Consider the following 22,749-nt stretch of genomic DNA (forward strand, 5'->3'; position numbering starts at 1 on the left):
GAAAGTAAAACAAACTAGAAAAAACACATACCCTTTTTTTTTTTTTTTTTGGAAGAAAAGCTACGGTTACAGAGATACACATACTGTTTGTTATTTTGGAAGTTATAGGCAAGCTCAAATTACTGAATTTAGTATTGAAGCTACTGATTAAAATTCTTAGAGGAGGTTAGCATAGATTAAACTAATTATTGTCCTTTCGTGGCATTAATATCCATAGTCTGTACCTGTAGTGGACTGCAACAGTAGGATTGTGCTGGCAAGGACTAGACAACTATGCTGGGTAAATACTGAATGTGTATTGATTGCTGGGGAAAGGAGGAAGTATGGTGGCTTTATTACTGTCATTATTGAGGTTAATTGATTTAATGGAGGAGAGGGAAAAGTTAATTCTTTGTATGAATCATCCTATGTTCCAAGGCCTGAAAATGGATGAGTATCACTTTCTCTGTAAAGGTATTTTGTGTTTTTGAATGTCAAAGAGAGAATGTTTCTTTGGTTATTGTGCTCTGTTTCTTATGTTTTTTGCTCTTTTTTTTTTTTTAATGCTACAGAGATGAGAGACCCATTTATGCACACTTTAATTCCTGATTTTTGTGTTATAAACAGGTTAGGATTTGACTATGGCAGTGCAGTTCCTGCGGAAGGCATCTGTGTGGCTAAAGAAGCGCAAGATCACTTTGTTGGCTGTTTCTTGCATGGGACTGTTGGGTGCTAACCTTTCTTCTCATGTGTTTCCTGAGCAGACATTCAAACTGTTGCATGAGTGCTGGTCAGAGGGGCAGCCAGCTGAGCTTTCACAAAGGCTCCGTAGTGTCTTTCAGGATGTCCTTCAAGATACCAATGTGAAGTCCAAGGACTCCTTTCAAGCCTTTGCAGCTTCTGGTTTTCACCCTGTGAGTGCTGGAATCCCCTGGCTGCCTTCAGGGTCTTTGGTGGGCATCCCACCTAACTTTGATAGTACAGCTGAGGATAAAAAAGGAATAGTCAACCATGTTGTTGTGATCAATGGCAAAGTAGTAGACTGGGAGAGCAGGGAAGGTGTTGCTCTGAAGGAAGCTCTAACATTTTCACCTGAAGCTCAGAAGTTTGCCATTGCCAGAGAAGTTGTGTATTTGCAGAGTGGCAGCCCCTTAGCAAGTGCATTTGTGGCTCCAACTTGTTTAGCCGGTACATTTCTTTGTGGGAAAAGCGTAAAGTTACTTCTGGGTTTATCTTCTGGCCCCATGGTACTTCGTAGCATCTGTAACCTCATAACTGCTGCTGGTGGACTGATGTGCTATTATGTTTCTTACGACGCTATGACCTATCATCTGGACTGCAAGGCAGACAGAAAGGCAGCCACTATTTCCAAAGACTACGCCAGAGGGGGGGTTGAATTTTATGATAAAATCTTGTCCCGCAATAGGATCCTTCGAGGTCTGATGGGAAAACAAGGGACAAAAATATATGCCCCGAGTGGTAACCTTTTCCCAAGGCATTGGTTCAGAATAAAGTATACCCCATACACTTACCGAAGAGAGTTGATTGTTAATATTTTAAGAGAGCTCCAGGCATAGGAAGGGAGTGCTTGAATTTTAAACTTGTGAATTATGTATTCTCTTGGAACACTGCTGTGCTGCTGCTTTTTTTTTTTTTTTTTTCCCTGCATTAGAATTTCGGGATTTATTTTTGCATGTAGTTGGGAAGGAGTAACTGCACATTCTGTGAATAAAGAATTCTTCCTTAAAATATTAAAGACTTACTTCAAAAGTGCTCTGCTCTGTGTGCATCTCAAATCACAAGACTACTGAGGAAGCAAACTTCTCAGACACTGATCTGAAAATTCTGTTGCTCTCCTCTGCCTTCCTGCTACCACAGTCTGGAAAATTGAAAGGGTAAAGTGTAGTGAAGGGTTTGTGAAACATTATAATTTAAATTGGGGTGTTTGTATGTATGTTTGCTGTTCCTCCTTTTTTAAACATCTTCAGGTTGTTCCAAACTAGGTGGTCTGTATTGTGCTGTTATATGAATACCAAGCACATTATTCCTGTTCTGTGTAAGTTCATGCTCTGTGTAAATCCTTATGCTTGCAATTGCTGTTCTTCAGTAGGACACACTAATTATGCTGCAGTTCATACTAGCATAGCTAGATTATTACCAGCACCTGAATCAGTTTGCTTACATCTAGTTCTGCTCTCTACACGATACGATGACTGCAGCATGTTTAACTTAAGTGTTTCCCAGCAGTGGCAGTACATAACATGACTGTTGTGAGTTGACTGTTTTCTCACAAGTGGGACAAGCATGTTCAGGAGAGGGTTTTCTGTGTGTTTTGTTTAATTTAGACATGTTTAGATTTATGTCACCTTTTATGTCAAAGAAGGCAAGATATAAAAAATAGTGTAGCATTTGCTGCAGTCACTGGTGAGGTCTGTGATGAGGAGTTGCCAAAGTGAATTGTTCTTTTGTCTCAGCCTAAGAAGGTTTTGTCTGGCAGAACTGAGTTTTGCCCAGGATTACTAATCTTCTGGAAAGGTCTTTAGTGCATGGGCAGTAAACTTTTTACTATAGCTTCACCTTGAAGCTTTTGTGTGATCTCTAAGACAAAGTTCTCAGACTGTAACTCCTTCAGACAAGTCTAAACTCCATGAAATGTTCTCAGAGAAAACTTGGCCCACTTGTTTTATGTAGTTCAAGAAGCTGTCGGTGTAAGCTGAAATTCCCCCCCCACCGACAATAACCAGGCTAGCCCAGTCTGGAAGCAAATGAAGGCTGTATTTACAAGCAGAGTCTAAAATCTACAATGAAATGCAATGAATATGTACAAATATACAAAATTCACAACATTTACAAATATATACAATCAACAGAAAAGCACAACCAATCTCCCTTTGCTTCCCCCCAAGGGGACCCTCCCAAAGGGGCCTCTCTCTCTCCCAGGAGCTTCCTCCCAGACCCCCCTGGACAGAGAAGCAGAGTTAGTTAAGCAGAAAGTTGTTAGCTTAGCTGCCAAGGTCAGTGTGTTATCTTCAGCCAGAAGAGAAGAAGAAACAGCAGCCAGACAGCCCAGCAACTGCCCCCACTGCAGAACACAGAATGTGCAGAGTGCCCACTTTGTTTTGGGTAATAGTTCTTAAACATTTCTATCTATCCAATGGAAGTGTTTAGAACAATCAGTATTTTGCTTTCTTACACCCAATAGTGACTTATTTATATTCTTTCACTTTCTCTGTTCTGAACTTTGCAAGGAAAAATTAAAAAGACAGTTTCAAACCATCACACTACATAAAGAGCATAGAGAGGAAACAGAGGTTTTCTTGGAGATTTACAACAAATAGCAGTTTAAACAAAATTAAATTAATCTGCTTGCATCTTACCACTCCTTACTGCTGCTTTTCATCAAGATGCCTGCAGCTAGTGCTGTTATTTAACATTCTCAGGCTGCAAAGCCCCAGTGATGCTATTGGGTTTTGCAGTTGTGCACTTTGCTTTACTTTTAGAGCTGGATTCTCCAAGAAGCTCCATGTATCTGTAAATGCTGTGTCTGCTTTACCTTTCTTCGAAATTGCTGTGGCATTCTAGTGTCAGTAAGGGTGGGCTGGCTAGTATTAAGACGTATATCCCTGTCTTCTAAACAGATGCTCTTGCCAAGGGCTTACACACTTCCATCTCTGTATAGTCAAGCTCCTATTCTATCACTATCTGTGTAATCTGGAATCATAGTACTATTAATATAAGGGAAATGGGAGTTGAAATCTCAACTGTTAATTAAGACTTGCCTAAATTTTGGGAACGTGTCATTTGTCCTGGAAAAGGTTTCTATTGTGTGTGTTGCCATTTAATGGTTGCTGCAAGATCACCCGTGCTATTTGGCATGTAAAAATCGCACAGCTCAAATATATGGACATAAAAATACTCATGCAGAGTCTTATTGCAGGTGCTGTATGTGGAACTTCTGATGAAATCAAGTAAGAGTTCCATGTACTGGTGATAGAAGGGGTCTAGTTTTGGGAGTGAAATAGAAGAAAGCATCGCACCGCTCTGAAGCTGAAACTATGAGGAGTTCAGAAAGCTTGGAGTAATAACTGGCTTCTCTTCCACTGCTTACATGAGGCAGACTTTGTACAGTTGGGGTTAGTTTTGGAGGGGGGGTTGTTTGGGGGTTTTTGTTTTGTTTTTTTAGAAAAGCAACAAAATATTAAGCAAAGGGAATTACTAGGAGATGTGGATATAAGAAGACTAAGCCAAGAAGCTGAAAGAAAAGGTGCGAAAGATACATGAACTATCATAAAAATGGCTATTGTCTCCAAAAATGAAGCCTTCTTTCTGTCAGATAAAGTGATTAAAGGATAAAATATGTGTAGCAAATGACCAAAATGAGTTTCTAGTTTACATTTATACACAATTTGGTTTAAAGAGAGATTTTCTTGAATGGTTTATTTATGTTATTATCCCAAATTTTCTAAATAACTGAAAAGAAAACATTCCTCATAACTTAATTTTTACATAAATGTAATGCTTGCTGCTACATAAAGCTTTAGTGAATGCTGCAAGAGACAAGAGCCACCTAGGTACTTTCTTCAGAATTCCTACTGACATCCAAGAAAGCAGAGTCTGGCTCACATACTTCTTTCCCTATCCTTAAAATTGTGGTTTCTTTTCATGGAGATGATCTCAGTTTATTTAATGGTCAAACTCATAAAACTGACAAATACAGCAAGCCTGAGAGCTAGGCAGTTTTCTTGAAGACAAACAAACTGCTATGAGTATCTGTTCCTCTTGCAGTTCACAGGAAGACGGATCTTCAGAGGTGGCTTTCAAAAGAGAAATCTCCACCCAGGTGGCATGTGAGTGAAGAATGTTCCCCATAGTATTGCCACAAGGGCTTCACCTGAAGTATAGTAGTCCTTAAGAAAACATCACTTTTTTTATTACTGTAGGGCACTGTTATCACCCCTTTTCACACTTAAGTAGTTTCCAGAACCTGACAGATAAGTTGGTGTCAGAGCTGACTGCGAAGCTGTGGAGACTATTGCCCTACCTGGTAAATTGGTGATGTTGGGAGAGGTGGTGCTGGAAATGGAATCTATTGCTCTTGTTTTGCCCTTGGCCATAGCAGTTGTGAAACAACTGTGACAAAATGTGGCTTGGGTAGTGAGTGAATTAAAATGTATGAATCAAGTCATCATAACTGAATCACAGACAGCTTGCATTAAAGGAACAAAGGAAAAGAATCCATCCCAGAGTGAGTACTGCTATATGCAGCCATTGTGGACATCATTAAAACAACTGTAGGCATTTCCATTATGTGGAAATGCAATTCCTAGCAAGCTGCAGATGCTGAGACAAGTATGTGGGCCATATTCTGCAACTGTTATCCACTCATGTTCATTAAAAGCTTCATGTAGCAGGTGTGATTACATTAATACAAAAATGATTAAGTTGCAGACAATCTGCCATCCTATTCCTCCTTGGTTTCATTCATCCCAGTTGGGAGTGTGCATAACTGAAAGGCAGAACACACTGGTAAGCAGAAGAATGCTGATGTAGGAAGATGTAATTAAGATCTTAGAATAAGGTGAACACTGTCAGGAAGAGAGGGAAGCTGAATTTGGTTGTTGCCAAAACTAGAACAGAAAACCAGTGTAATTATTCTTTAAGAACTGGTATGTTATGCAAATTAAACCTGAAGGAGCTGAGAAATGGCTTAATGGGTATTTGCTGGGCTTTTTTTTCATTGAGAATATATCACAGTACTTTAGAGGTTGGAAGGGACTTCCAGGAATCACCAGGTCCAACTCCCTTCCCCTACTCACCTGGGGTAGTCTGCACAGGAATGTATCCAGACAGGTTTTGAATGTGTCCAGAGAAGGAGACTCCACAACCTCTCTATTCAAGCTGCTCAAACTGCCAAATCTGTAAAGTGTAGAAAATCACTAAAATTTGGCTAGAAATCAATTTGTCTTTCCTACCTTGGGAGGAAAAAAAAAAAAAGAGCCGAACTCTTAAGCTTCATAGCTAGAAATGAACACTGAAATGTCTCAGCAGCTAGGAGCTCTCACTGTCCTCAATCAGACTATGTTCACCATGACGTATCCTGGTCTCCAATCTTCAGAGAAAGAGTGCACTTAAAAACTCAAGTATGCATCCAAAAATGCTCTTTAGAAAACCAGCAAGCCCGGATGCATTCTTATTTCCCCCCACCTTAGTCTTTCTTTACTCCTTCCTGCAGGAGCCATTTGTGGTACTCTATGTTTATACAGCGTTTAATGGAATGTCTCTGCCTTAAAGTGTAACAAGAAGCTTCCTGTGTATGGCAGTAATGAAGCATATTGTGCCTAAGTTTTGAAAAAAGTGTTGTCCCTGAAATCACAAGAATAGAAGGATTTTTTTTTCTTTATGGCTGACTTTGCAGCCTTCCATAGTCTGGAAGTGGGGCCCTTTCGCAGTCTCGATCTGGTTGCTTGGAGCCACTAGCTTCTTTGTTCTGCAGGAGCATTGCTGTGTTAATGTAGTCAAGGCATTAACAGCTTCTTTCAATATCAATGAATAATAGGTGAAGCTGTGTCCCCCTTTGTGTATGGCCCAGCTACTTCGGTAGAAGTCTTGCAAAACAGCAGATCTCATTGAGATGACTAATAGTATTTAGAAAACATAAGACACTGTGAGCCCAATCCCAGGTTCACAGTCCCAACAGTTCTTCCAGAGGGAATCTTAAGAAAGGACATGCAGGATCCTAACAGCGTTTTGCTAGTAACTGTATAGTGGTGTAATGCAGACCTGCTGACTGCTGGTAGCTTTCTTTCTATCATTTGCTGAAATAATTTTCCAGTGAGAATGTTTTTTCTTCAGTCTCTGTTCCTTTTCATTTCCCTCTGCTATGCCACTCTTAATTGCCTCTGCTGCCAGCTGACTCATCTTGCAAGCTGCGTCAGCTCACTTAGGATTTGTGAACCTTTTAGACTCTCACTTGCTGCTTGCACTTTTATTTGCAATACCTGCTTGCCTCTATGGTGCTTACTAGCCAATCACCACAGCAGCTTGAACATCTTTTGTTTTATTAGGTTTAGTCTACATGTTTTCGCAATGAAAAATTCCTTTGACTAAATGGAAAAGAGGCATTGTGGTTAAGAATCTTATTGTTTTACCACAAAAAAAGAATTTAATATTACTTTTGAATTTTCCATTTGGCATTACTGTTTGAAAGACTTATTTCTAACTTGTTGTCTATGGTGCCCAATTCACTTTTAATCTTAATTTGCTTCTGTAATCACTTTTGAGATGCTGCTATTCCCTTTGAGCCATTAGAAATTTTGCTTCATGTTCCTGAAAACTGTAGGGAATTTCATACACTTCTATGTCTAGGTGATGTATCCTGACCTAGGAAATAACAAGTAATGTACCATTAACTGCTTGTAGTGATGTTGACTGAGCTCAGGCCTGCCTGTGTTACACTTCAGGGCTGCTGTGCAGAGATACTGCACAGTGGCTTTGAGAACTGTCTCTTCAAGTTGCTTGTATTGCCAGTTCTACTAATGAGTTTATAAATGTTTTTTTAATCACCTGCCACTAAGCAGAAGCAGAGGGGTTTATTGGGTTTTGTCTGATTAAAAAGAACACTCACTTTTGACAAAAAAATTTTTTTGAATGACATTTGCAAGAGTGAGGGGCTTGAAAGGCAGAAAAAAAGCCAAAGCAAGGAACATAATCCCATGTTCCTTAAATTTTCTAAATCTTGGTATTGTTACAAAGCTGTGTACTGCACAAGAATTGGAATGGACTTTTGCAAGCAATTGCAGATGATTTCTAAGTTATTTCTTTAACTGGGCTACGCTTTGCAGACCTAACAGTAAACACAGATACTTAGCTGCTCTTGAGTTATATTTTGTGACTGTGTCAGGTACAGTAAAACTCTAGCTGCTCAATATGTCCTCAAGTAGTCACCTTTTCTATCACTTCTATCACATCTGTACACCTCTTATGTGTACCCATGTTCCAGGCACTCCAAATAACACATATGTACCCCAGACAAAAGATTCCTCTTCCATGCTTTGTTGGACTGAAGGCAATTACTGCACAGCCACCAGAGATTTCAGTGTAGTAGCCCCTGATTTAAAGGAGTTGAGAGCTTAATGTGGTGGTTCCCTCCCTAGCTTCCACTAAACAACAACTGACAGTTCAGTGTCATGCTGACTCTACCAGGTACGCCTGTCTAAAAAGCCCATGCTACTACTTATTTCCAGACAGAGGAAGTTGTGTAGGTCAATTACCACAAATATAACTGTCAATATCATCATGAATCAGCCTGAGACCAAAGCCATAATTTGTGATGTAAAAAGTAGAAGTGGAATTTCCAGAAGTGAAAATTAGTAAATTGCTTCACTGTAACTATGAAGAGATTTAACAAATGTGGAAGATAAAACTATAATCCTCTTACACTATTGTATAGCTATATTCCTTCTTAATCAACAAGTAAAGGACTATACAATGAAACACTGGATCTGTTTCTCAGGGCAGACAGAAAATTAAGATCGAGACATGTAGTAAATAATGATGCTGGGTTTGGAAAAAAAAAAATTAATTCATTTCCTGACTAGACTGGAGGCATCTATAAATATTTCAGAAAACAGAGCTAGGGAAGAATTACTCTGTAGATAGTTTTACTTGTAAGATCTTTTCTCATAGGGATGAACTCCACTGCCTCAGTGACTGTGTTATAAAAGTCTATTATATAATTCTCTGTAGATACCCACAGACAGATGTATTTATGGTTTTTAGAAACTTCATGTAATTTAGGCATAAAATTTGAAGTGTGTTTTATAGTTCCTCATTAATAATAGTTGAGAATTATGCTCATCTAAGGCAGCACACATAAATTCTTAATGTTCAGACATTCATTATATGCCTGTGATGGTTAGAAGTTGCCATACAAAAATAAAAGCTAGTGATCCCAAAGGTTATTTTTTATATATTCTTTTAAGCAATTTGGAAAATTATGTTCATCCCCTAACACTTCTTTCCATTTTGCTTCCTCGTTTTTCCATTTAATCTAAAGATACAATAGTGAATATTGAAAAATCAAATCAGACAAGACGAACTTTCTATTGATGAAGTTTTCATTAAGTATAGCAGCAACTTATAAAAGGAAATGCTGAATCGGTTATTTTATGGAGCTCATAAATCCAGGTGTTTTTTTTCAGTCACAGTTTACAGATCTTAATAGTGTTCACTTGTATCTTCTTCACTTGTGAAGAGGGATATGGCATAGTTAGAGCTGGCTAGATGAAACCTCAATTTATGTATGTTGGCTTTACACCTATGAAGCAGGTGAAAAGGCAAAGGTTTTTTCTTTCCTAGCCAGAACATAATTTGTGTGGCAAATTAAAGTCATGCTTTAGCAAATGCAAGTTGAACTGTGAAAACATTCATGTCAATTTTTTTCCTAATCTTCAAGCAGCTGAACTGGATGTGTAGAACCACGAAAATGCAAAAATCGTAGTCTAAGAACAGAATAAGAATGAGTGGGATTTCTTTCTCAGTGATGAACAAGGAACAATGGGTGCAAGCTGAAGCACTGGAGGTTCCACATAAACATGAGGAAAAGCTTATGTGAGGGTGACAGAGCACTGGAACAGGCTGCCCAGAGAGGCTCTGGAGTCTCCTATGGAGATATTCAAAACCTGCCTGGACACATTCCTGTGTGACCTACTCTAGGTAATGCTGCTCTGACAAATGCTTGCACTAGATGATCTTTTGAGGTCCCTTCCAAGCTCTAACGTTCAGTGATACATGCATACTGTATCCTTGATCCATATGCACAACTGCTCACACTGAAGAAGTGTTATGTGGAGATCCCAAAGGTAAATTTTCTGGAAGCATGAATTTCCTGGATTACACTGTGGCTGCCTCTGACATTTCTTGTATTTTGAGACTGGAAACAGATTTGATGCAGCTTTGAACCCTGCAGAATACTGTGTCTACATGTTATGGGATCAGATGTGACAAAATACCTTCCCCTTCACTGAACGTTTTTATCTTGGACTTTCAAATCTGATGTCTGGTATTAAAGAATTGTTCCTTGCTTGGTACTTTATGGGTATCAGATGCATGTTGGCTTCAGCTGAAACTGTGGATATGAAAGCCTCTGGAAAAAACCCTAGACCTACAATACTATTTTTGTTTCATGGTGTTGCTCTGGTTTTAATCTTACAGAGTTTCTGGTGAGTTTTGCCTTGAATGCTTTAAATGGAGCCCATATTGATGGCCAAATCCAGTAGAGGTGCTTGTCTAAAACCAGCAGAATGCATTACTGACAGCAATTTGTAGTTACAAAACATGCATCACCCAAGCCCAAGCACCTCTGACACTTCCAGACCCTTGCTGAATTTCAAACCATCACACTTGGCTAGCAGAATTCAGCAAGGGTCTGGAAGTGACTCAGTCATGCTGCTTGGTGTTGACCAGTGATGAACCCTGCTCAGCCATGCATTTGCCACTGCTGGATCTGTGGAGGGGATCAGTCTGTTCATCTGCTCTGAGCTGACTGAAGCTACACTGTGAGGATCAAACCATCGCAATGTGCAGCTGAGATGTCCTTTTAATGACTGGCTGGAGAAGGTGACATTGAGCTCACTGCATTGTGTAAATTGCTAGCATGCATGTTGAGGAAGTAGACTTGTGGTAAATTGTCTCTTCAGTCTTGTAATTTGTAGGTTTAAACCTTGATCTCAGGGAGATTATTTGAAGGAGTGTGTTGCAGGCAAGGACTGGTTGGGGGGGAATCCTACACTTGTTAAACTGCCATGGTGCAGGAGGAAATCCATAAATCATGGGTCTAGAAGGGGAAAAGGAAAAAGGAACCTTCGGGTAGGTTAAAGAGGAGGGAGCCTAAGACGCTTGTATCATGCAATCCAAGTAACATTTACATCATATTCTCATTATTGCTAATGTGGAAAGTGTTTAACTCCTTGGGAAGCAGGAGACTGAAACCAAGTAATTCCCTGAGGTGGATAACCTAACCACCAAGCACTAATTGGGCTCCCCTTGCACAGATTATATTCAGCAGTGTGGAACAGTGTCCCCTCTGCCTGCATCTTAAGTCTTATTTTGCCTTTGGTTTTCTTATAATGATGGCTTCCTAGAAAAAAAACAATCAAACAAAACCCAAAGCAGTTTATTGCTATTAGGTTAAAGAAGGCAAAAAGACTGCTACATTTCTTGATTATGATACAAAAAAACCTTTCTGTAGACTGTGGCACAGAAGTATGATCACCTCATATGTCTTTTACAATTTTCTATCTTTCCAATAATATTTGTTAGCACTTCATAGCTTTAAATTAATATCTATCCAGTCTGTCAAAGAGCATGCAATACAAATTTCCCATTGCACAAACAGGTTCCCTGAAAAGCAATGTGTAAAATACAGATCATTTCTGTCATTTAATATGTGCATCCATCATGCCATCATAAACTCATCAGGCACTTTATAATTCAGCTACTAAAAGTTCTTCCATTCTGCAGTTGGTAGATGGCTTCACAGGCTGTCAGCTATGAAACAGTGATTCCGTAGTTTAAAAATTAGACTGTTCTGTTCAATATTCCTATAAATAATGTGAGGAAATCTACAAGAGTTTTTTATTTACCCCTTTTCTGATTATAATAAATAATATTTTGGACCAAGGAGCAGTGATCTGTCAGCCAAAGAACATCACAGCTGAGCTTCCATGTGTCAGAAGTGAGCTTGGTGTACCTCTTGGCAGGCAGTCACTCACATGAGCACTGACAGCAAGTCAGTGAGCATCTGTGCTTGAGTAACTCCTGTCCAGTGAGGATAATGCTTGGCATTCTCTCTGAAAGAGAACTTTTATTCAGGAATTCAGCAAAGCACGTAGATTTTGAGAACATGACTGCTTTTCCTGGGGTTAACAGGCTGAGCCTAGTTGCAGTCTGAGATTCTTTGGTCCAGCTAATGTTACATCTGCCACTCATGATACTTGCTGGATTTTTAAGTGCCAAGGCCATGCTAGTAGGAAAAACAGTAACTAGCAGGAGGGTCTGCTTAATGGGAGTCTAACCAAGGGGAAGGGAGACTGGTTTGAGGTATTTCGAAGAGTAACTGTACATCTGCAATGATCACCTACTGGGCAACCTGATCTAGTGGAAAGTGTCCCTGCCCATGGCAGAGGGGCTGGAACTAGATGATCCTTGAGGTCCTTTCCAACCCTGACAATTCTGTGATTCTAGGGATTACAGGCATCAACATTATGGCACTTGTGGACCAGTGAGATCCTACCTGTGACTCAAATAATTTTTCAATATAAAATTCAATCCCTCAATTAGAAATTATTCTCCTCCTACCCTCTTTGTATGGCACAGCAGAAATGTCACAATTATAAATTCCACGGATACAGCCCAGAGGGTCTGATAGGGACAGCATGCCTCAGTTTTCAGTGTTTAATAGGAGCTGCATGCAAGCTTTTTTCATTCCTGTTGAACAAGTGCAGAGGTGCCAGGAAGAGGCTTATACCGTTAGAGAAAATTAATATGGCATGATCTGAAAAGTTTGAAAACTACCGCTGAAACAGCTTTGTTATGTCACTGCTGAAGATATTTTCTGCAGAAGTCAAAGTTGTTTATCGCTTCTCTGCCCTTTCAGCATTACTTTGGGTGATTCTTGTGTGGATGCTACTATTTTTAATCGAAATAGACATCATATCTCCTGGTATTCTCAGTTGGAGATGTTATTTGACTTCCTGGGCTTAAGTGTTGTGGAGTGGCCGTTAATAATCGCCTGGTGTTACCACAGAGGTGTCTGTGTTTTAATGATAACAAAGTGATTTCCGTCCTTTATAGGGCGTATGCTCCTGTCACTGAGAGAAAAATAGGAGGTTATCAAATGAAAGGGTCCAGTCTGGCTGGTTTTGTGAGGTGTAATTGTCACTGAAGTTACACAAGAGATGCTGTCTATTTTGCCAGAACTCCTCTTGAACCACATCTGTAGTGGAAGGCTTTTACCAGAGGATGCTTGTAATATAGTAAAAATGAAATTTGCTTCCATCTGCATTGACCTTGCTGGGTATTTTCTTCCTGAGCCCATCCTGAAGTTCAGAGGCTGAAGTTCTAATTCTGTTGATGTTTATTGATTTGAAGTTTTGTAGCATTTCATTTTCTTTCTGCTTTTGGGCAGAAGTGGGATGGGAAAGGAGACACACCGATGGGGTTAGTTACATTACAGCTGCCCATATGCTTTGGAAGTTATCCATCAACAGAGACTACACATTGTGGGACATCTCAGTCCAAAAAACGATGACAAGAAACTGGAAGGGTTTAGCAGGAGCTACCAAGATTATCGGAGGCATAGACTGCAAGACCTATGGTGAGGTGTAGAGGGAGCTGCGTTTACATAGTCAGGAGAAGAGAAGGCTTAGGAGTAAGGTGCAACTGGTGCCGAAATGAAAGCTGCAGGACCTGAGGTTGAATCCCACTTAGTACATGTATGTCAAGCGAAGGCTCACTGCCATCTAATACGTTTGTAACAAAAAATTGGATCATATATAAAAGCAATCCTGTAAGATTTTGTATACTTGTGGGTGAATGCTTCCTTTCAGTTCTGCAGTGTATTTTCTTACGCTTCTTTAAGGGGATTTTCATCAGCAGACCTGCTCTGTAGTTCTGTCAGATTCCATTGAGGGTTTTTTGGAGTGTTTTTTTTCTGGTCTGTGACTTTTCCTTGCTTCAAAATTCTGGTTTCACTACTCTCACATTACTCATTCATTAATAAATTTAGCAACAGATTGATTTTAATATGATACTTAGGAATATTTTGCAATCAGCCTTCTGTGATGTAGAAAAATGACCAAATATTTCTATTTGGTTTTTTTTTTACTCTGAACCAGCTTCTTATTCATTTGTTATGCCTTGACCACTTACTCTTCAAAAGTAGCTTTTTGCTAGGAGAATATCAATTTCCATTAAAACAATAACATTAATTTTCTGACCTCTATTTCTTTACTGACTCGAGGAATTATAGAAGCGTAACAAACATCCCTTCTTGTGGAAAAGGCTTCTTGTGTAACCCCAGTCAAGAGCCCCATGTTTTGGAGATCTTTAGGTGATTAAAACTAGCACGAGTGTGCAATTTGTAGTGGAATAATGCTGATGTGTCTACTGAGAGTCTCAGTTTTTATTGGCAGTGACCATAAATGTTTGGAGTTAATCTAAGAGGTGAGACAGGGGCAACAGAAAGGACAGGTGAATTTGGTACATAGTAAGATAGGATATATGCATTTTTTTCAGACTTTTTCTTCTATGGACATAGATTTAATGTGCTCTGTTTCTTATTGATGCTCTGAGAACAGCATCTTAACGTAACATTTTCAGCTCACAACCAATTAATTATTCAACATTTCGGATCTCTGAGATTTCCTAAGCAAAAGGGTAGGAGTGAAGCCACAACATATGATGCAAACACAACAATTTATGCAAATGCAGGTGTGAGAAGAATTACTTATTTCAGAGAATGCAATATCCATTCTTTTAATTATCTTTTGCACATTTATTGTGAGTCTGTAGGACATACGTCACCTGTAACATTTATTTTCCATTAAAATACAGAAATTACTAAAACATTTCCACTTCTGAGTGTATATGTTGGAAATAAGTAATGAATTTTAATCATGGATGACATAATTGCAAAAGCTCCTCTGAGATCAGTGGAATTATGTGAATTTATCCCACCATTAAATTTTGGACCAGCATATTTTAAATATATCCCAAAGTGGTAGCCAGTTTGACTGTCCTGAAAACTAAGGTAGTTTAAATGGAAAGGTCTACTAGATGACAAGCAACAAATAATGAATATTCTATACCTCTTTTCCTGTTTCTTGACTTTGATCTAATTGTTATAACACAAGGTGACTGGCAGGCATATTCAATACAGCAACACTTCCAGTAGATGTCCTTTTTCTTCTTTTCAAAGCAGCAGAGGCTGTCACACCAGCATAGCAGGAGAGCACTCACCACATTCTGGCCTTGGCTGCTGCCTGGATTTTTAGAGTGCTGTAAGTGCTAGCCTGGCATGAGCTGGAGAGCATGGCAATCACCAGCATAGTCCCCCCTAATATCAAAGCATAATGGGATTTTTTTCACCATCAGCATAAAGCTATCATATGTGATCTGTTTTGTTTGGTGGCTGGCATTAACAAAGATAAATTTTATAGCAAAAGTATTTTGCCCAGTTAAGTGTTTGTCACCAAGCTGGTTGCTGCTGTAACTTCATCCGTATGTTAGGATGAGGATATCTTCTATTTGGAGATGTTTCTCTGATGGCTGTCCAGCATCTTTCATCTTTCTTGTATCATAATGGTCTATTAACCTGGTGTAGTTTCATACATGGACTTTATGTAAGTATGTCATTCTGAGTCACCTTAACAAGAAGTAGAATGGTTGCACAGGAAAAGGGTTGTTAGCTCAAGAGCTCAATGACAGAACGTTTTTGCTGCTAAGCAGTGAGAGAGCTTGAGACCATCTAAAACTATAATCTTTGAATGTGCTAAATCTCTATTTCCTAAACTCACAGCCTTTTTATATTATGGTAAGCTTGTCATAACTTGCAGATGTAGGCTGGTAAATAGTGCATCTTATATTTAGGAACTAGGAAAAAAAAATTACATTAAACCTTCCCTGTAGATTTTTTTCCACTACAGTTCTTAAACTTACTGGAAAAATCCAAGATGGCATAAACTGCCAAGACACAGCTAATACAGTACAGCTTTTCCCCAAGGATGAACATTCAAGGACATTCCAGCCCTTCTGCTTAAACTCTGAAAAAAAAATGTAGGCAAACTAAATATCTGGTTTGTGCTCATTTCTTTTCCCTACACATCAAGTATCAAGGCTCTTGTCAGTTTTTATTTTGGCAAGCCTGATGACCTGGTTTGCTTGCCAAGGCTGTAGAGAAACATCCTTTGTTGGCAAAGATGGACTAGATGACCTAACACTCATAGTTGTTCCTTCCTACAGCTTCTTCTACTAAAGATTGCAGCATTGCAGTTTCAACTTATTGGAAAATTGGCATTGCTATTACTTCTTGACTAGTGAAGGTAAAGGTACTTGCCCGTAACAAAATAGGTATGTTGTATTTGAAGGATACAAGCATTTATCAAAGCTCTGTCATGGGGTTTGGTGTCCATGGGCCATATTTTCAATAATAAACATCTAGTGAAACTCGAGAAGTACCTGAGAATCTAAGTCTGCTCCTCCAACACAATCTTTTTGTTTCTCTATCGAGCAAGAGGACTTGAAGGGACTGATTTCCACCTATTTTATTAGGTGAGAAAAATCTATTAATCTCTCTTGTCCCTTTTCAGGAGTGCTATAAATGCACCAAAGTGTGAAGTTAAGTGTTTTTTATACCTTGTAATGACAAATTGTCCGTGTTACAGTCCTTTTAAAAGCAGGAACTATGCAAGGCACTTCTTCAGGAAATTGGCTTTCTCCTCATTAAGCTAATCACTTGCCTCAGAACACAGAGCGCTCCACAGGTTCAAAATTGCTGAAATATGCTCTCACCATAAAGTCATTAACAAAGGCAGCTAAGTAAGAGATACCATTAGAATCAATAGCTAGTCACAAGATATAAAATTATTCTGACATCTCATCTCTTAGGCTGAATTCTGCTCTCATTCAGTGTTTTGTTATCAATATACGAATTAAAATAATAAAGCCAGAGTTCAGCAAATTTATTTCTGTTCTTGAAGCCCTGTATTGCTTGATGGTGACTGCTGCAGCCTTCATGAATAAGGCAGTAGGCAAAGAATGGCAGTAAAGAAAAATGTGAAAAAAATTCCTATGGTTATTATTCTGAAATACATGAAGTAGGTGTGAGAGTCTCAAAACAATGTGTGCCGTACCTGATCTGGGAATAGGTGCTGTTATTATATTTTCATTCTCAGTGCACCAAAATTATCTTCTAAAAGTAGTTACAAATTAGACTTTTCTATTTACAAAACCGAGAAAGTCATAAATATCTGACTATAACTGATCAGAGACCAAGGCAGAGAGACTTTAAGTATGTGGCAGACTAGACAGAGCCCTTGTTTTATGACTTTGCTTCCTGGGTTGTTTTTTTATTTATTTTGAGGATGAGAGAGTCATATTTAATAGGTTATAGTCTGCATTATTTTTTAAGCAATGTGTGCATATGTTTGATGAGTTTATTTTCTTTAGCTTCAGCTTCAGTGATCGGCAAACATGGGTGCAAAGCTCTGTACAGCTGTGCAGAGGCAAATCTATTGTAATGCTAGGGTTTGCTAATGTCTCTGTACAGAGAAGCAGCAGCAGTGTCCATTTTCAGGTAGGAGGTTTTTTTTTTAAACAGCATTTCATTCTAACAGAAGGAAGTTTGATCAGCTGCAAAAGTGTAACATCTGTGCTTAGCATTAAAAGGTGCATCTGCACCAGCATTTTAGTTGGGAGAGACTAAGCTGAAGCCAAACTCTGCCACTGTCCCATGCTTTGGGATGTGAGAGGTCTCACAACACGTCGGCTCATCTCCTGAAGGGTGTGCTCTGAGAGGCATATGGGGCTCCCATCACCTTAGCTGGTTGGTCAGTGCCACACCCAGAGCCCCCACCTTCCTGTGTACCACACAGCAGACCAACAGCATGACTGTTCTGTAAAAGCCTTGCTTTAGAGGGCTGCAGCACAGCCATCACATTGTTTCACACACTGAACTGAAAAACCATCTCCTTGTTGTCATCATAATGACAGCAACAATAATGATGATGTCTCACAAGAAGAAAGGCCATCATGCAGTGTAGGGACGACCTTTCCTAAGAGGGAAGGAGCCCTGATCACTATGAACACAAGCTGGTCTGTGCCTTCAGGAGCTGGGAATCACTGTCTGGCCACATTTCATTTCACAGTATGCACGTCTAGTCTATAATCTAGAAGTTTCCCTGAAACTTATGAAGAACAGGCTTTCCAAAAGGTTTTACTCCACAAAATGACAGAGCTGTCCTGTGTTGGAAATTGGTGATAAATGTGAATTTTGTTCAGGGTGACTGTGTGTTGGTATTTGAATATTAAAGGAAAGAAGACAAAAGTAGTATCTGCATGCCTTGGGGTTGGTTCTTGGAAAATATTTGCATGGCTGGAGAATTATTTGTAAAATTTATGCTGACAGTTCTGCAAGCACAGCGTTTGATCAGAGATTGGGGACTAATCGCAAGCAAATATAAATTAGTCAATCTTAAACAGACAAGCAAATAATGAGAGACTGAGTGTATTCAGGAATTAAGAGCTGAAAAGGGCAGAGAAAGATCAAAACCAACATAAAGAATGACAGTCAATGGAATAAGAAGATATTGTCCATTACATAACTAGTGATTTTAGATCTCTAACTTTTGACTCATTTTTCTTCCTCTGCTTCCTCTGTTTCTTTTACCTCCATTTTGATCCCAGAAATACTGTGGTAATGTCTTGCCTGCAAGAGCTTGCATGTCTGAAGTGAAGATTACAAGTACTTTGGGGCTAACACCATATTTGTTTATTAGCCTAGAGAGAACCAAGCTCAGTGAATAAATAACAATAGTTTATCTAGAATAAATTGATTTGGAAATAATTATTCAATGGATGAAAGTGCCAATATTTCAGTGCAACATTTGCATGAAATTATTTGCAGAGTATTATTCAAACATATACTGAGGAACTGAGTATGGAAAACATTTATCCAAATAAGTATTTGACAAAAAAACTGCCCAGATTTGCAATGAATAATTCAGTCTGCATTAGTAACATGTGCATGACTGTGCATATTATTCATATATTTTCAAATGCTATGGTAAATTGCCACAGGTTAATAGGTACTTACATCTTTTTCTGCATAGAATCCTATTAGGTCAAATTTTTCAGAGCTGAGCCACCCAGAAGTTTAAATATGATAATTAGTTGCAGCTACTCTCTGTGTGTGTGTGTGTGTGTAAATTAGGTCATGGCAATGTTAGTCATAGGGAAGCTGTTTGGGACTGGCATGGAAGGATAATGCAGCAGGCTAAAGGAGGGACATATTTTGTAGGGTTGTGGTAGTTTTAGGCTATGACTTTAAATTTTTTTCACAGATCTTGAACAGAAAGTGGTAGAATGTAAATAAATCACTATTGGGTGTAAAAAGGAAAATAATGATAGTTTTAAACAATCCCATTGGAGAAGATAAGGGACTTAAATTAGTTGTACCAAAACAATTTCTCTCTCTTCTTGCTTCCTCGGGCTGGGAGATACTGTCTTCTGCTTGACCTTGGCTGCATTGTTTTGGCTAAGTCTAACAAAATATATCTCTGCTCCTTTCTCTTGTCCCTCTTGTGTACAATGGGGTAAGGGAGAGCAGGGAGGGAGAAGTTATTAGCCAAAGACCAGGGTGGTTCTTGTGCTGTTCATTAATTGTAAATACCTGTAAATGTTGTAAATACTGTATATTTTGTACATATTCATTGCATTCCATTGTAGATTGTAGTTTTGCTTGTAAACACAGCTTTCATTTGCTTCCAACTGAGCTGGTCTGGCAAATTTAATGTTGGAGGTAAATTTTCAACCCACCACAAGGGTTCTGTGGATTTACTTGTACATTTGTTTCACACTAAATATTTTTTTCTCCCGAATACAAAAGACACATTTAGAATTTAAACAATTGTTTAAAAGGTGATTAAGAAACTGAACAGATTGCTGATGGAAATACCAAAAGATGGGTAAGACTGATTACTGCACACTGTGATGAAATATGACAAAACTTTGTGAAAAACAAGACACAATAATCTAGAAGACTCATTTGGAAAAAGAACTCTGTACCATGTTTCTACTTCTTTTTCATTATAATTGACGTTTAGGCAGGCAGTGGGAGTCAAGCAATGTAAATAGCTCTGCATCTGGCATCTTGTTGTTAAGCTCTGGACAGGCATTGAAAAAAACCATGCTCCAAGACACAGAGATGTATGTGAGGCATGTATAAGATAAGAGAGAGAGATAGAATATGAAACAGTAATAACATTTTCCTTAGATTTAGCTGATCCAGAAAGGCTTGTCATTCTAAAGCAAACTGCAGTTGTCTGATTCCATAAAATGTGTGGTTTCTGAGAGGATTTAAAGTTAAGCTGGTTCAATTATTCACCCTTTGACTTCAAAGAGCTCTCTAGACTGTATCAATCCATTTGTCTGGTTAAAAGTTTGCAAATGCTATAAAGCAGTCTTGATAACACAGCATTAATATTGCCATTACCAGCATATATTAATAGCAGGTCATTCTATTTATATCACTTTCTGTCTCTAGACACATCCTAAAGGTCCTTTATTTCTGTACACCGAACTAGCCAGCAACCCTAGCACAAGGATGTATGCTTGACTAGATTGTGCTAATGAAACCTTTTTTATTTTACAAGGAAGCTGTGCCTTGAAGTATGCTGAAGAAAAGCAGGACAGTATATCAAAGACCACCAAAATCACAAGAACACAACGACAGCACAGCCTTGAAGGTACAGACACATGAGACTTAACTAAAAATTACAAGTAGTGATGTACTGATTTCAAGAGAAATGTAATCTGGGTAGAACCAGTTTTAGGGCCTAAGTAGGACATGAGTTGTGTAACAGCCTATTGCAACTGGCTGGCAGCACAGGTGGAGACATCTCTACACGGTACACAAGATTGCAACAAAACTGACTAGTAGCACAGGAATCGTTTCAGAATTGACTATGTGAACTGATCACACTGATATCTTGTATCGATACATATGTAAAATTATTTCATCATCATACTTGCTCTAGTGTTGTATTGACTGTGTGTGGTTTGAGGCTTTGATTGTAATTTGGGTGCAAGGAAGCTATACACCTTGGTTTTCTTGGGAAAGATATAGCAACACTAACTGCTGTGTGTCGTAAAACACCTTTGTTTCATACAAAGCTTGCAGACCTTTATCGTCCCAGATGATGCCATTCCATATGTCCAAGCACATTTTATCATAATCTAGCACTGTAAATCTCTGGAAAAGACTCCAAGAAGCAGATATGTTTAGACAGAAAATGAAAGCTTAGAGCCTATATTGTCTTTGCAGGAACAAGATTATGATCCTGTGGCTGATGCTTAAGCTAAAGAAAATTGATGGGCCTTTTCTGCCTGCATTTATTTTGTGCTGATGTAGGCTAGTAGAGCAAATAAATAAATAATGTTTACACAATGCTGTGCTAGAATCATGTAGGTTTTATAACATGGTCACACCTGAACAGCTTGATGATGTTGAGTATGTAAATTAAAGATGTTCCTGGTGCATAAAAAGATACTACACGCTGTCAGTGACAAAGCTGAAATACTGACTTACAACTTTGCTGTGCCATTGGTGAGCTTGTTAGATAGCATTCCTCCAGAAGTTAGTGGCAAACGTGAATGATCAGCCATGAATCCACATAGTGGATATCCTGTAAGAATAAATTTTGAGCTGACATTTTTTATCTGCAGACAGTTCTGAAAAATAGTATCTGTGAAATGATCCCTGAGTGCAGATATTTGTTATAGCATTGGTGTTACGGCTCCAGGACTCCCTTTTTTGTGATAGAAAGGGTGGGGGACTTGACTAGGAAGTAATGTGAGCAGGATTCTGGTCCACCATATGTTGACAGTGTATAGCAGTCTCAGGTCACGGGCAGCCAACGTCCGTTGGGGTACTATAGGACGCTGATGGTTAAGGCATATGCACTTTCCTCCTCTGGAACAGAAGTTTCAACCTGCAAAAACAGAGTAACTTCATTCTTCAGCTCACATCCACTCCTTGTTGCTAATGGCATTACTCTTTCGTTTGAAACCCTCAGTACTTTTCCAGATTTGACTGCTTTTCTTTTTCCTTTCCTTTTTGACTTTTTAATTTTTTGAGAGCTAGTGTTACAATGCTGTTCTAAATGAGTTACCCTTAAACACTGAGAGAAGCCTTCTCAGGTGTTGGATTTTTTTTCTTGCATTATATTTGGTGTTGTCTACAGAAGCACTGTCTTTTTTAGAAATTCAGTGATCTCCACTGCATCAAATCTTAGCAGCTCACTTAAGGGACAAGAGTTTCAAACAGGCAGAATCCTCTCCACTTTCTTGTTTTCCTGATATCCTTGGTATGTAGCTTCTGTATGATATGTTCTGGCTCCCCATGCCGTCTCCCTTCTTTCAGCACACTTCATTCTGGAAAGTTTTGCATTTCAGTACCTGGCTTCCTCTTAGGAGGAGGAGTGGTTTGGTTTTGCCCTCACTCTAGGAGAAAATGAGGTTCTATTGGCAACTCTCAGGAATAAATAGCTGCAAATTCAATGCTGAGACAGGACAGAGTAGCTTCAGAGCCAAGTCTGGGGTAGTTCATCTGGGGTAGCTCATACTGTAGATCTGAGCATATCTAACTCTCTGACAGGGGGTTACACAGGCCAAGTCATGGTTCTGTGTGCAGTTTTACTATTACTGCTTCAGAAATTGTTGGTTTATGTTAGTCACTTCAGATGTAGCATCTGTAGGTTGCATGATATAAAAGCATAAATGCATCTATTTTGCTGGATGCCTGAGTGGCTGTATTTTAAATGTATTTTTCCCATTTATATGTTCTCTGTAGAGGGTATTCATGCAAGAATTGCCTGAATTGGTTTATAATTAAAAAACATAATACAATTTTCAGTTTCAGAAAATGTTTAAACTTGATTCTATTGGGACCTGATTCCTTATTTCACTGAAGCAAACCCAAGTTGTTCAGACTTT

At 38.9% G+C, this 22,749-nt stretch overlaps 1 protein-coding gene across 1 annotated transcript; it reads left to right on the forward strand.

Annotated features, from left to right (window-relative positions):
* Nucleotides 1–620: 620 nt before the first annotated feature.
* Nucleotides 621–1,604, forward strand: TMEM177 (transmembrane protein 177). Its single transcript, XM_054381398.1, has one exon. It carries the CDS (start codon nucleotides 621–623, stop codon nucleotides 1,554–1,556), a length of 936 nt encoding a protein of 311 aa, XP_054237373.1. The 3' UTR covers nucleotides 1,557–1,604.
* The last annotated feature ends 21,145 nt before the right edge of the window (nucleotides 1,605–22,749 follow it).

Source organism: Indicator indicator, chromosome 5, assembly GCF_027791375.1.
Source record: "Indicator indicator isolate 239-I01 chromosome 5, UM_Iind_1.1, whole genome shotgun sequence".
Lineage (NCBI taxonomy): Eukaryota > Metazoa > Chordata > Aves > Piciformes > Indicatoridae > Indicator > Indicator indicator.

Excerpts from the sequence above, each read along its gene's own strand:
- TMEM177 (XM_054381398.1), top strand. The coding sequence starts at position 621 with ATGGCAGTGCAGTTCCTGCGGAAGGCATCTGTGTGGCTAAAGAAGCGC.